Source organism: Asterias amurensis, chromosome 4 (genome assembly GCF_032118995.1).
Source record: "Asterias amurensis chromosome 4, ASM3211899v1".
In the NCBI taxonomy this organism is placed as follows: domain Eukaryota; kingdom Metazoa; phylum Echinodermata; class Asteroidea; order Forcipulatida; family Asteriidae; genus Asterias; species Asterias amurensis.
Genome location: NC_092651.1, coordinates 5420016 through 5433984, shown reverse-complemented (window position 1 = coordinate 5433984; position 13969 = coordinate 5420016). Strand labels below are relative to the sequence as shown.

The following is a 13969-nucleotide window of genomic DNA, read 5'->3' as shown; positions in this document are numbered from 1 at the left end:
CCAGTTGTATAAAAAAATAAGAACACAAATTGAGCAATATACTAAGAAATTAGCAAACAAACACAGAGCTGATTTGAGTGGCTGCTGTCAGGCGCTCAGTCAAATCTTATACGAACTTGTTACGAACTTACCCAGTTATTGTGCTGCTACCAAGCGTCTAAAGGTCTCCATCATATAGTTCACTCCCTGATTGTAAAACGAACACGTCCTTGTTTTATTTCATCAGGTAACAGGAGCCCATTCTCATCAAGATGGCTGAAGCTGCTTTACACACTGAGACCACTTGCAAGATTAGACATGTACACATCGAATGCCCAATCTGCCTGAGTCGGTTCACCGATCCGAAAATCCTGGACTGTCTTCACAACTTCTGCTTAAAATGTCTTCAGGAACTTATAGACAAACAGGATCCGAAGACGGATATTATTATTTGCCCAATGTGTAAAAAGGAAACATCAATCCCAGATGGGGGACTGTCGGATCTTCTTAGCTGCTTTTTCTTGAGCTCGCTTATTGATGACGTCATTAATCTTGAAGGTCCGAAGGAGGGCATTAACTCTCCTGTCTCGACTTGCGAAGGATGTGACGAAGGTCTTGAAGCCATCTCACGGTGTGTTGACTGTGATGCGAATTATTGCAAGACATGTCTGGATCACCACGCGAAGCTAAAAGCTATCAGTCATCATCAAATCGTTAATGCTGTCGGTTCGTCAAATGAGCGACCCAAAGACAAGGACAAAACTGAAACACAAAAGTGCCGGAAACACACTGACCAGGAACTGTGTTTCTATTGCGACACGTGTGAATTACTTGTGTGTCCGAAATGTGCGGTGCTCGATCACCGAGCGTCCAACCACAATCTCTCTGAAATCAATGATTCCATTCGATCTTATCGTCGAGCTGTTGATGAAGCCTTGCAAAAGTTTGATGAGTGTCGCAAGCAATTCCAAAAAGTGGATGACTCTATTAAATACTCACAGCAGAGTTTGCAGCTCATGGTCGCCCGGGCTCTTCGAAATATTGTGGCTAAGGAGGAAGAGGAAATCACTAAGATAAGAAACGCATCTCACCTCCTTCAAGAAAGAGTCACTCAAATCGGTCAAGAAAGAGGTGAGGGATTTGAGAGCATACAGAGCAGCAATCACGATAAGATGAGCCGTGCAGAGCAGATCGTAGCTTCAGTCAATGACTTAATGCAACATGCTGATAACTTTGAGCTGCTGGACCTCAAGCCAAAAGTTATGCACAACTTAGACTTCCACAAAGAACTCCAGTTTCAAACAGTGCAACATAGCAAGTCATTCATCGGGTTCAAAAGTCATGATATTGTCACCGATGCAGATCTCGGTGAAATACGAGAGGAAGAGAAGTGGGAGGTAAATACAGAGTTTGATAAATATGGGGGAGGTGATGGGGAGTTCATTAAAGCAAGGGACGTTGCTTGCTTTAGCAATGGTGACATTGTCGTTACTGATACATTGAGGCAGAAATTATCCATATTTACATCAAAGGGTAGTTACAAATCTACAGGTGGTCAAAGTGGAACAGAGGACGGTAAACTAAAACAACCTTTTAATGTCGCTGTGACCTCTGATGACCTGCTTCTGGTTACTGATGGACAGGATGTAAAGGTTTATGATAGAGAACTGAGATACATTCGTCAGTTCCGACCCTCACAGAATCAAGTCGAGGGGCAGTCAGAGAGTCTACTTCGTGGTATTGCTGTGGACAAGAAAGATCGTATTGCAGTGGCTGACTGTGAGAGAAAGGTAATATCTCTCCATAATATGGATGGATCCATCATTTCCACAATACATCATGACGATATTAGTAGCGAATGCTATCTATCTGTAAGCAGCAAGGAGCGTCTGGTATTCACAAACTACGACAAGATGAAACTAGTTTGTGTGGATTTCATGGGAAACGAGGTGTTCAATATCAGCAACTCCATTGACGGCAAACCTTTAAGACCGCTTGGTGTGTGCTGCGACGATGCTGGAGACATCTATGTGTCTGTTTATTGCGGTGGCTCGGGAACCAATGAGATACATCATTACGATGCATCAGGTGAGCACATCGGCTGTGTAGCTCGTGGCTTGTTCTATCCTCAAGGCATGACGTTTACTCCTACCGGTGACCTCATCGTGGCTGATGCACTCTCGGTCAAGGTCTTGCATCGTCTGTGAGTGTCGATGACGTCATGGCTGAAAACGATACAAAATCGTGGATGACAGTAGGAAATTAACAACATCCAATAATAAATAATGACGAACCAAAACCAAGGCATCCTCATCAAGAATATGAACAATCTGTTATTCTAACAAATCCACAGTCAACTATTATTCTAAACGTACCTCAACTTTATAAAGAAAAATTGTTCGACTTTAACTTTACTTTCAGTCACTTATGATTTAATCTGCGCTGGTCTGGTTAACCAAACTAAAAGGTGGTATTATGTAAAATCATAACAATAGACCGATTGCACTACAGACGTCACGTGACCTGAGATAGGTATTACGTATCAACAAACACAGCGTACTGCATATCAACGCGCGTTAAACAGACATGATTAGTGTTGTATTTGTTCGTTCAATCAAGGCTTTTCTTTCTCGAAATCAGTGAACAAAATTCTTGAGTTTGTACCATGAGACCTTACCGGTGGCTGAGCAATGCCAGTTGTAATGGTTACACAGCCCACCATAGGAAATTCTACGAGAATGTTCACACGATGTTATGTGTTGGTGCACGGAAAGTGTGGTTATACATTGCCCTCATTTTAATGATTTTGCTGCCAATATTTAAAAAACAAAATTTCTTGAAGAAGCTGCAAACTCCTTTATTTTCACCTTCAAATTATTTGATTATGAAGGCGTAGCTGTCAGCTAGAGTCGGACAACTTCGCAGTCTCCCTTGGCACAGCCCGACTTCACCGCGGTACACAACGCAAAATCCACGGCACGTGAGCTCGCTCAAACCTCGGTAATTTACGTTGTCTAACCATACTCTCAAAAGAAACCTTTTTTGTATCAGTAAACTGTACTTATCAAACAGTATTAATTTAAATAAATGTCACAGCATTCAATTAAAAAGGGCTTTGTTTTGAGTTAAAACTGTTATTTATCGAAAATACAGCCTATTATGGTCCATCGGTGTGAGTCTTCTCATGTCTTTATTGTGTAACTGCAGTGTTTTTCTATACCCATCTCGGGTCACGTGATCAGATGTAAACATTAATTTTGTAGCGCAATCGGTATACTATTATGAGGTACATTACAGCCAGAGACCGGTCAGAGGAAACTCCAAGCTTCATGTTCAGTTATATCCAGCAAGGAAACACGGTTTTAAGACTACATGTTCTTGCATTTCATAAGCAGCCACCTACTAAGAAGAGCTATGCGTATTGGTTAATGATTAGCAGCTCTAATGTAATATGTAAATACCGTAGAAGACAACGGCTCCAGTAAGAACCGTACCGCGAGGTTTAGCTGCACGTTACGCGAGCAAACACGTGAACGTGCACGTCAACAAAAGGTGCGTTCGTTTAGCTGACCTGGGTCTACCCCGGTGTGTTGCAGGTTTTTTTCCCAGGACGAACGTGGGTAATTATCTGCACACGTTCGTCCTGGAAAGAAAACACGCCACACACCGGGGTTGACCCAGGGAAGCTTTACGAACGCACCCAAAGTGTGTTGTTTCAGGGTGACAACACAACGTTGGGCTTATTGCATGCTCACGTATGACGTCTGCGCGCACGTATGTACCTGACGTGGAAAGTGGTAAACAGCACGTATGCTAAAAACTTGAAATTTTAACAACACCATTTTTGACGTTCGCGTTCATGTTACTCGCGGAACGTGCAGATAAACCTCCATTATAAGTCTGATAAATTACTTGTATTTTGTTGACAGCAAACCGAAGCATTGATACGAGATACTAACAAGGTTTTAGGGATTCTAGTATACATATTGGATGGCAATGAGGTAACTATTCCCCAGAGGGACTTTGAGTGACCAGAAGGGGGACCTTTTTTCCCAATTATCTAAATCATGTTGCTACCCGCAAGCTGTTAACTTACTTTTGAATCATTTGTAGCTTTTAAAACCCTGACTTATTGCCCTTCGATCGCCTATGCTTCACGTCAGATGGCCTTATTTATTACAACTACGCCGTGCACGTGTTAAAATATAAGAAAAGTCTTAAGTATAAATGAATATACAACTGAAACTACTGATACCATTCTTCGAAATATCGGTGTTTTTATTTATTGTCTGTTGCCCGAATTGGTGTTTATAGATCCCCCTTGTGGGAGTTTGCCAGGTTCCCTTGGCAGGAAGATCAAAATGTGTAGTTTACTTTAGAAATGCCGTTGGATACAGAGGCAATGCTAGGGCGCCACCAACAGACATAAAAGTAAACAATGTTGAGTATTATATAACATAATGCTACCTATAGATCAATTATTTGTAATAAACGGAAAACTTGCTTGACTCTGCGTGGTAACTCTATTCTAACTCCAAGAGCTTGCAAATTGCATTTTCTTAGCGCCATTTTTATATAGACATAATATTTAATCTAAATCACTCAATCGATGATCAAAAGAATTTCGTTCAAATATGTGGTTCGACTTTAAAATAAAACATGAAAATAATAGTGGTTTACTCTGTTTTGGGAAGTTGATAGAGTATGGTATTTTCTCGTTTAATCAATCGTCAATCCATTGAGCTCAAAATGTAGTTTTTGTGTAAATTGAACACATTTGTAAGATTCAGTGGCAACTGTTTAATTCCGTAAAGCTGTATTCAAATGAACTTGAGTTTTTAAGAATAAACCATTAAATTAACTCTCCACGCGAACAAATTTGCTCTTTAATTCTTAAAGCTTTATCGTGGTTTTCATAACTAGGGCCAAAATAATCAACATGTTTGTTTTCCAACACATAGTGCGCTGAACCATGTATGAGTTCGTTGCATATATTTTTACTAATATGACAAAAGTAATAGAAGAATGGACTTTACTATATTATTATTAGTAAAATACAAAGGTTCAATTCAATGAAGTATCAACAATAATAAAACCATTTCTGGGGAAACCAAATACACAAACCACCAACGTACATTATTGTTTTATTCCCAAGTCTTCCTCAAAACGATCAACTACTTCACTATACGTGACCTCTAATCTCAATAGGTCAGAACCCCCCCCCCCGCCCATTAAAAAGGGGGAGGACCAATAAAGTAAAACAGGATTGGTTAAACACACTCAGCCCGTCACCGTCCACCAGTGCCACGAGACACTTGTTTCGATCAAACCAAAATCAAGCGAAGTATAATGGGCTTGGGTATTGTTTCAATCCGAATCCCTTATAGCACTGTGCATTAACAAATCTATTGAACATGCTGTTGAAGAGCGTTAGGAGTATGCCCAAATACTCGAGAATAATGAGCTGAAGATGCTTTAGGATGGCCACACAAAATGATTGTCGGATTCAGGACAACCAAGGCTAACTGCAGATAAAACAACTGTCTCTCTAGCTTTTATACCTTCTAAGTATGGTTTGGTCAGCTGTGGGTGACGGTTCTTTCCGGCTGCTACTGTTTCGTTTTATCTCAAACACCCTGGGCCCTCGATCTCTCAGTGAAGTCCTCAAGGTTTCCTCTTTCCCCGGCCCCTCGTAACCTTCAGAAATCATTTCTAGAGAGCCCTTTAGTTTGGCTTTCCGACATTGCCAAAACCAAGTCGGCAATGTGTGTTGTATTTCACTAATCATCAAATAATAATTGAGAGACGTGTTGATTCCTTAAGTTCTTTGAGTCAAGTTAAAAGCAACAGCAATAGGATCCTCTGTTTTTAAAGAACTTCCCTTCCACTTTTTCCATTTTGTCAAATGGGATTCAATGAACCCAATGCACACAACGAAAAACTATTTTATTTCAATGTCATACATGAACGCCATTTTGAGAAAGGGTTTCCCGAAAACATCGTAGCGTAAAAAGCAAACCAAACTTGATTAAGTTGTATTATCACAAGTCAAGTGGTTTACACTTTGATTTACTTGCATATCAACAAATGTTCAATGCACACATAACGTGGAGGTGATGTGGGTACGGAGACTTAAGTCGGAAGGTATATACCACGTGCACGAGATTATTTTGTTTCAACCATTTCTATGGTTTTCCCTGAGCTCTTTATGGGTTTTTGAAACATCTCCTTTCATGAGCATTGTACCCGCTGGAAGCTTTTAAGAGTCCAATCTCCATTTTTATATTTAAAAAGTTGTTTTTAAGGCAGTGGACACTGTTGGTAATACTCAAAATAACTATTATCATAAAACCTTTCTTGTTTACGAGTAATGGGGAGAGGTTGATAGTAAAAAAAACATTGTGAGAAACAGCTCCCTCTGAAGTGACGTAGATTTCGAGAAAGAAAGTAATTTTCCACGAATTTGATTTCGAGACCTCAGATTTAGCATTTGAGGTCTCGAAATCAAGCATCTGAAAGCACACAACTTCGTGTGCCCAAGGGTGTTTTTTCTTTCATTATTATCTCGCAACTTCGATGACCGATTGAGCTCAAATTTTCACAGGTTTGTTATTTTATTCATATGTTGAGATACACCAACTGTGAAGACTCGTCTTTGACAATTACCATTATAACACACCTCTTGTTTGTTCTGTATTCTGGTGGGCTGAAACACGGTCACGTGGGATGAACTAATAAAGGCTAGTGTTTGCGCGCGCGTGTTTTGCGGGAAAAGTACCAGAGCGGGCACTAGTCTTTGAATATAGTGCCCGCGGTGACAGCGCCCTCTCTTGACTTGAAACTCGGGCCTGTGAGGGACCAGAAGAGGGGCCTATTTCCCTCGGTCTCGGGAAACAGATCGCTCTTCTGGTCACTCAAAGTTCCTCGTGGGAATAGTCGTATACGAGTTACCTCGTTGCCAGTCAATATGTGTGTACTAGTGATTGCGCGTGCGTGTTTTGCGGGAACTGGTACCCGAGCGGGCACTAGTCTTTGAAAATAGTGCCCGGTTATAGCGCCCTCTCTTGACTTGAACCGTGAACTGTAACTACAAAACTTCCTTTCTTTTCCAGATGTCTGTTCTAATTTGACATTTAAGAACGAGCTGTATTATAAAACACATATTGACTGGCATAATTCGGTAACTAGTGTACGTCTATTCCCCTCGGGCCGGTGAGTGACCAGGAGAGGGGCTTATTAAATAGGTCCCTCTTCTGGGCCCAATTTCATAGAGCTGCTTAACGGTCGATTGTTTTTGCTTAAAAAGGCGAGGCAAGCAAGCAAAAAGGGTCCTTAAAGCCCCATTGCTTAAGCAACCTGTTTAAGCGCCGGGCCCAGTTTCAAAGAGCTGCGACCCGTAACGGTCGATTTTGTGCTTAACGGGCGCACCTAGCAAATTTTTCATTTCATACCCTTGCTTCAAGGTTTTTTGCTTACATAGGTAAGCAAACAAAAAGGGTCCTTAAAGCCTCTATTTTGCTTAAGCACCCTTTTCACACAGCGCATAGTGCAACACTCATTGCAAACGATGTTATTGTGCCGGCACAGCGATGATTGTACATGCGTTTGTATGGTAGGTGTAGCGAATAAACGAGTGTCTAAAATGCTTCAGAATCATGCTGTACAATGTATTATCTTCTTGTTTACTTTCAAGTTAGTGTGTAAACCTTTCGAGGGGCACTTTGAACCATTACAAATAATACATATCAGACACAGAAGGTGATGAATTTTTTTTATCGCCACTCGAGTGCACTCCGCATTTATTTCGCCCGCCATTTTGTCAGCACCTTCTTCTTTTTCGCTTAAGCAAACGATCTAAAATGTTGCGCGCGCAGTTTGTTTACGTGCTTAAGCTAGCAGCCGCTGGTGAAATAGGTTTACGCTTAAGCAATTTTTGTTGCTACGTTAAGCCAACATATTTGCTTACCGTTAAGCAGCCCTAGGCCATGCACACAGTACAAAATACACTGCCTTCTTCTGTTTTGCTTAAGCAAACGATCTAAAATCTCCGCGCGCAGATTGTTTACGTGATTAAGCTCGTGTACGTTTAGCATGGAATCCGAATGGTTTTAAGCAATTATTTTTGCAACGTTAAGCAAAAAAAATTGCTTACCGTTAAGCAGCTCTATGAAATTGGGCCTTGGTCACTCCAAGTCCCTTGGGGAATAGACGTACACTAGTTACCTCATTGCCAGTCAATATGTGTATAATAGTGTCACGTGTCTTTAACACAAATTTATATTTCCTACCTGAGTGGCATTAGAGGAGGGGTTGATTTAGAAAACAAAACTGAAATATAACTGCCCCAATTAGCGAGCATGAAGCGAGCATGTTCGCACGGTCAATCGGTTCCAATCATTTTGGAACGATGTACAAATATAGCCATACGTTCCAAAATGAGTGTCAATAGTGACACGAATGACGACAATTCTAGTATGCTGTCGTTTAGCCAGATGTTCAATGTTCAACCAGCCACAGTATTCAATATTATGGTTAATATTTCGGGTCAACATGTCAGACTGAAAACATCAAGTTCCACAAACACATCGGTACGAAAGTTCATTGAAATTAGGAAATTCTCATCCAGCGCCCACTTTTGCATTGGTCTCAGCAGGCCACCGTAGAATGCATTGCAACACTATACGTGTGGGGGTTTTCCAGTTGTGAGAAATTGCTACCATTGCATTGCGCACGGGATGCCGATCATTACGTTGTACTGTATACATTCACATCGGTGTCGAATTGGCGAAGAGCTGCACTGCTTTTACGATTTGAACGTTGGTTAACGATCAGAATCCATTACTGTTTGCCGGCAATCGTCCACTTCTGATTCACAAAAGAGGTTCAAGTGTACGCAGTGAGCATTAGTAATAATAATAAAATAATAGTAAGACTTGTAATGCGCACATATCCACCCTGCTGGGTGTTCAAGGCGCAGTAAACCAAAACAAAACAAAACAAAAACACAACACAAAGAAAAACAGACACAACAAAATTAGTCATTGAAAACCTGTGACATAAGATAAGTTTTGAGAAGAGACTTGAATTTTGCGGTTCAAAGACAAGATCGAAGATTAAGTGGTAGAGAGTTCCAAATGCGTGGCGCGGCTACAGAAAAAGACCTGTCACCCCATGAGTGTCGAGACTTGGGTTCCATGAGGAGAAGCATGGAACTACTAGTCACATCTACAGCTTGAGGTAGGACTTTACTTGCACCTTGCGGCACTAGGGTCCATGACCATCTTTCATTTTGACAAGTTTCATCATCATTTATAATTTAGCGGTCGCAGCTTTAGCAAATTTAAACTGTAGTGTATGACATCCCCTAAATAGTCTTTATTCATTCATTCACTCATTCATTCATTCATTCATTCATTCATGCTTTCATTCTGTCGTTCTGTCGTTCTTTCATTCTTTCATTTATTTCTCACACCAAGTTTCACAAACCAAGAGCTGTCCTTAGCCCTCTGCACAAACACATCAGCCATTGACATGTGAGGAACACATTATGATGTAGCACATTATGATGTAGCACACACTATCGCAATGGTTGAAATAGGTGCACCTATCATTGCAATATGAACCTTTGTACCATCGAACCATGTCGAACACAATGTGTGGTTAGGGTATGTGGGGTTTTCCCAGTTGTGAGAAACTACTACTACAACCATATGGAGGTAAAAATGTCCATGCTACAACGCATACCAGCCCCATGGCCGTGTGGTTTAAGCCCAACCATGGCCCAATTGCGGAAGTACAACATTTCGTAGGTTGGCGAAGGAGGTGCACTGTTTTTGTTATGTAAACCTGAACGTTGTTTATCGTACAGAATCCATTACTGTTGCCGACAATCTTCCACATCCGATTCATCAAAGAGGTTCAAGTGTACGCAGTGAGCATTATAGTCACATCTACAGCTTGAGGTAGGACTTTACTTGCACTAGGGTAAATTGTGTCTTAATGAACACTTGTGTGTGTACGTACAGTACAATAATCAGTTCACACAAACCTTTTATGAAAGTTTTTTTCAAGATCAACACAAATAATGTCATTTACATATCCTATTAATTAGAAGTCCTCTTATTCATTCATTTGTTGATATATAGTGTCATGTTTGTTTGTTTGTGTTTTTGTTTGTTTGTTTGTTTTTGTTTGTTTGTTTGTTTGTTTGTTTGTTCGTTCGTTCGTTCGTTCGTTCGTTCGTTCGTTCGTTCGTTCGTTCGTTCGTTCGTTCGTACGTTTGTTTGTTTGTTTGTTTGTTTGTTTGTTTGTTTTGAACAATATTCAGTTATGAAGTTATCCGTCTGGCAGTGTGCAAATAAGAATGTAAAACATATATACAATATCAATAATCAGGTTAATATAAATGTAATCTCCATTTTAAGAACCAGAATTTTTTTAATGTACTCGTGGAAATTATAAATACTAATGACATGCCTTGAATTACACGCATGCCATGACTTCAGTTGTCCCTGGTCATTGCCTTGGTGCCCCATAGAAGCATTCCAATAGACTTTTGAGACTTTCCAATGGAAGTGCCCTTTGTGAAATTAAAATGGACTTATCCCCTCTCAACGATGAAGCTAAACACTGTGATTGCCCGCTGGGCGTTAGTGTTATTCTTGATGTAAAGTATAAAGGGAAATACAAGGGCAAAATCAATTACAACACACATCGTGTCTATGATGGCCTCCAAATGCCACAATCCCTTTAAATGTATGGGAGTCGTAAGTCAACTGTTTACAAAATTCTGGGCATGGACACATAATAGGCCTAGCGTATGAAGTAGCCCGAACGTATGACGTCACACTTTGACGTATGACGTGTACCTTTGACCTCACAATCATTTCACACTGAGATTCGCGGTAAACTCACACCTACATTATACCAAAAGTATCGATGTTTTCAGAGTTTATGTTTCTAGGATCCACACAAAATGTCATTGTCATCAGACCCTATTAGTTAGAAGTCCTCTTGTTCATTCATTTGTTTATTAGGTGTTCGGGCAACTCTTTGGTATTGTTCATTTTTTGTGTTTTTAGTTTTTATTCTTCCTCTCGATAAAATTGTGCATGCATGTAGACAATGACCAGTAGATAATACAAAAGTTGTTACGTCACGATGACGTCGTCAGTTGTTTAAATATACTAATCCAAAGTTTATTATTTCAAAAATCGTGACTCAAGAAGTAAAGCTATTACAACAATAGCTTTGAACACCCAGCAGTGTGGATACGTGCGCATTACAAGTGTTATTATTATTATTAATTTATACCTCATCGGAAAGGTCTTGCAAAGAGCTTTGAACGCTTCACAGACACTGACCCCACTTTGACCTTCACTTCAGGTTCAAAACATAAGTTGAAGATTTAAAAGGTTATAGCCGACGCCTGTAGTATGCGCCTACATATAGTACGAATGAAACAGTAATGAGAATGTCATTTGTTTACACTGTTGTTGTGACTACGTGCGCATTCACTCAAGTGGCGTGATGCTGTATTCCGTTTTACGCTGTGCCGATGACCAATGCATATTATAAGTTATCACACAAGTGCGGGAGGAATACGGAAAAATACAGCGCTTATATCCAAGGTAGTGATATTAGCCGTGCAATATTATAAGTTATCACACAAGCGCGAGTGGAATACTGAAAAATATAGCGCTTCTGCGTCCCATATCCAACGAGGCCGAAGGCCGATTTGGATATGGGACGCAGACGCGCTATTTATTCCGTATTTCCACGAGCGCGCGTGTGATAACGTATTTATTTTCAAGCAAACTTGGCGCGTGACATAGAACACAAGACGCATGGTAGTGATATTAGCCGTGCAATATTATACAAATATTGACTGCTTCGAGTGCTATGGTTAAAACTATGACTCCCGAGGTGATCCCCGGAGCGTTCTATTATCGAGGCGAAGCCGAGGGAAAATAGAACGCTCCGGGGATCACCGAGGGAGTCATAGTTTTTAACCATTGCACGAGTAAAAGCAGTCAATATTTGTTTTATAACACCCCAAACATTTCTAAATACTGTACTATTATTATTAAGTTAAAGACCTGAATGCTACAATCCACGAACGACGCGAATACAGATTGCAAACACTTTTACTTAATAATATAATAATATTTATTCGGGCAATCACATTTACAAGCACATATACATACATTAAAAATATTTAAGAAAACAAAGTAAAAAAACAGTGGGGTGCCCAGGAGAGCATAAAAGTTAAAAAAATAACTGTCGCCAAAAGGCGTATGTCTCCTGTGTTGCATGTGGTGTCGTGCAATCCGAAATGGTTACAGACTATTAATTTATCATCCTCGTACACGCAACGGACGTCTGGGTACTGCACGCCGTGTGCTAGTCTGTCGGACTAGCGCATGGCAAACCGACGCACTATCACACGGCCGTCGTCTAGCAAAACTAAGACATGTCATGTGACGCGCTCTAAACCAATGAGCAGGCATAATACTTGCAAGGGGTGTTATAAAGGTTTTTATCACCACTCCATTCTGCCAATCTGATTGGAGGATTAGCGCGCACTTGAAGATAAAATAATATGGCGGAACTTACGCAACGGAAACGAATGCATATTCGGCGTCAAATTGTTTCCTTTTTGCCCTTCTGATGGCATAATGGTGAAGGTGGAATTGATGACAAATTTTCGCTGAGATGGCCACCTACTTCAGTGGTTCGTAAGACTTTTAATTACGTGAAAAATTTCAAGCAGAAAAAGACGACGTTGGTCATGTGTTGACCAACCACCTGAATAAACAATTCAGCGGAATGGTTTTGGATCCATTGAAAGACTTCCACTCGTTGTGTTACATTCCTTATTTCCATGATACACCTGGCAGGCAGAAGTAGTACTTAACTTATTGACTGTTTTTAGTCAAAATTCACGAGGGGCTTAGGTTTGCCGTTTGCTCGATTTGCCTTCGTTTTACATTTTTATTAAAAACAAGTGCCCCTTTCAATAGTCTAAAGTTAACAGCCCGCTCGTCTGTAGGAAAATCATTATCTTAAAATAAAGCAAATATCCTTTAATTTAATGCACACACTATTCTTGACTTAACGACATCATTACTAGACATCAATGTTTCATGCACCGAAACTTGATGAGTATTCAAAGTTTAAAAGCAACAGAACTTTATAATTGTTAACATGGCGTGGCTTATTTTGAAAAATATTATATTATAGCTTCGAGATCTGCAGCGAAGACGATAAAAAGGAAGTCGAACAAAATAATGCTCTGTATGATTAATGATATTGACCCTTTCAATTCTGAAGATAAATTGAACAAAATCTCCCGGCGCCTTGGTGAGCGGTTTAAAGTATCTGGACTTCCGACAAGTTCGCACTGTATGAAACAAAGTTTGACCCATCCTTTAAATTTCCAGATATTGACGTGAACAAATTAATATTTGCTTCGTCTGCTGGCAATTTTTTTTTTTAAGTTTACTAAGTACGTACATGTACTTAAAATCAAATCTCTCGATATGAACTTAGCTATGACGTCATAAGTTAAGAAATCTGTTTATAACAAAAGTTTATTGTTTTGAAAAATCCTATCATGAGCAGAAAGATTTTCATACAACATCAATACTTAAGTTTTATAATTTAGCCTCGAAGAAGTTTTAAAAATGTACTGATGGAACAGATAATATTGACATGCCTTGAATTACACGCAGGCCATGACAGTGCCCGGTCATGGCCTTGGTGCCCCTTCAAAACATTCCCATAGACTTTTGAGATTTTCCACTACCCTTTGCAAAATGAAAATGGCCTTGCTAAACATTGCGATTGCCGGCTGGGCGTAGGTGTTATTCTTGGTGTAAAGTATAAAAGGGGAACAATTTAAGGATATTATTGTTAACATACTCATTTTAATCATACAAATACTACAATAAGTCGTGTTAGTCCATTGTTCAAAAATCCTGGGCGTAGT

The 13969-nt window shown here is 40.1% G+C and overlaps 1 protein-coding gene across 1 annotated transcript; it reads left to right on the top strand.

Annotated features, from left to right (window-relative positions):
• The first annotated feature begins 251 nt into the window (after positions 1–251).
• On the top strand, positions 252–3863 carry LOC139936241 (uncharacterized). The gene has a single exon (XM_071931024.1). It carries the CDS (start codon positions 252–254, stop codon positions 2184–2186), a length of 1935 nt encoding a protein of 644 aa, XP_071787125.1. The 3' UTR covers positions 2187–3863.
• Positions 3864–13969: the final 10106 nt, after the last annotated feature.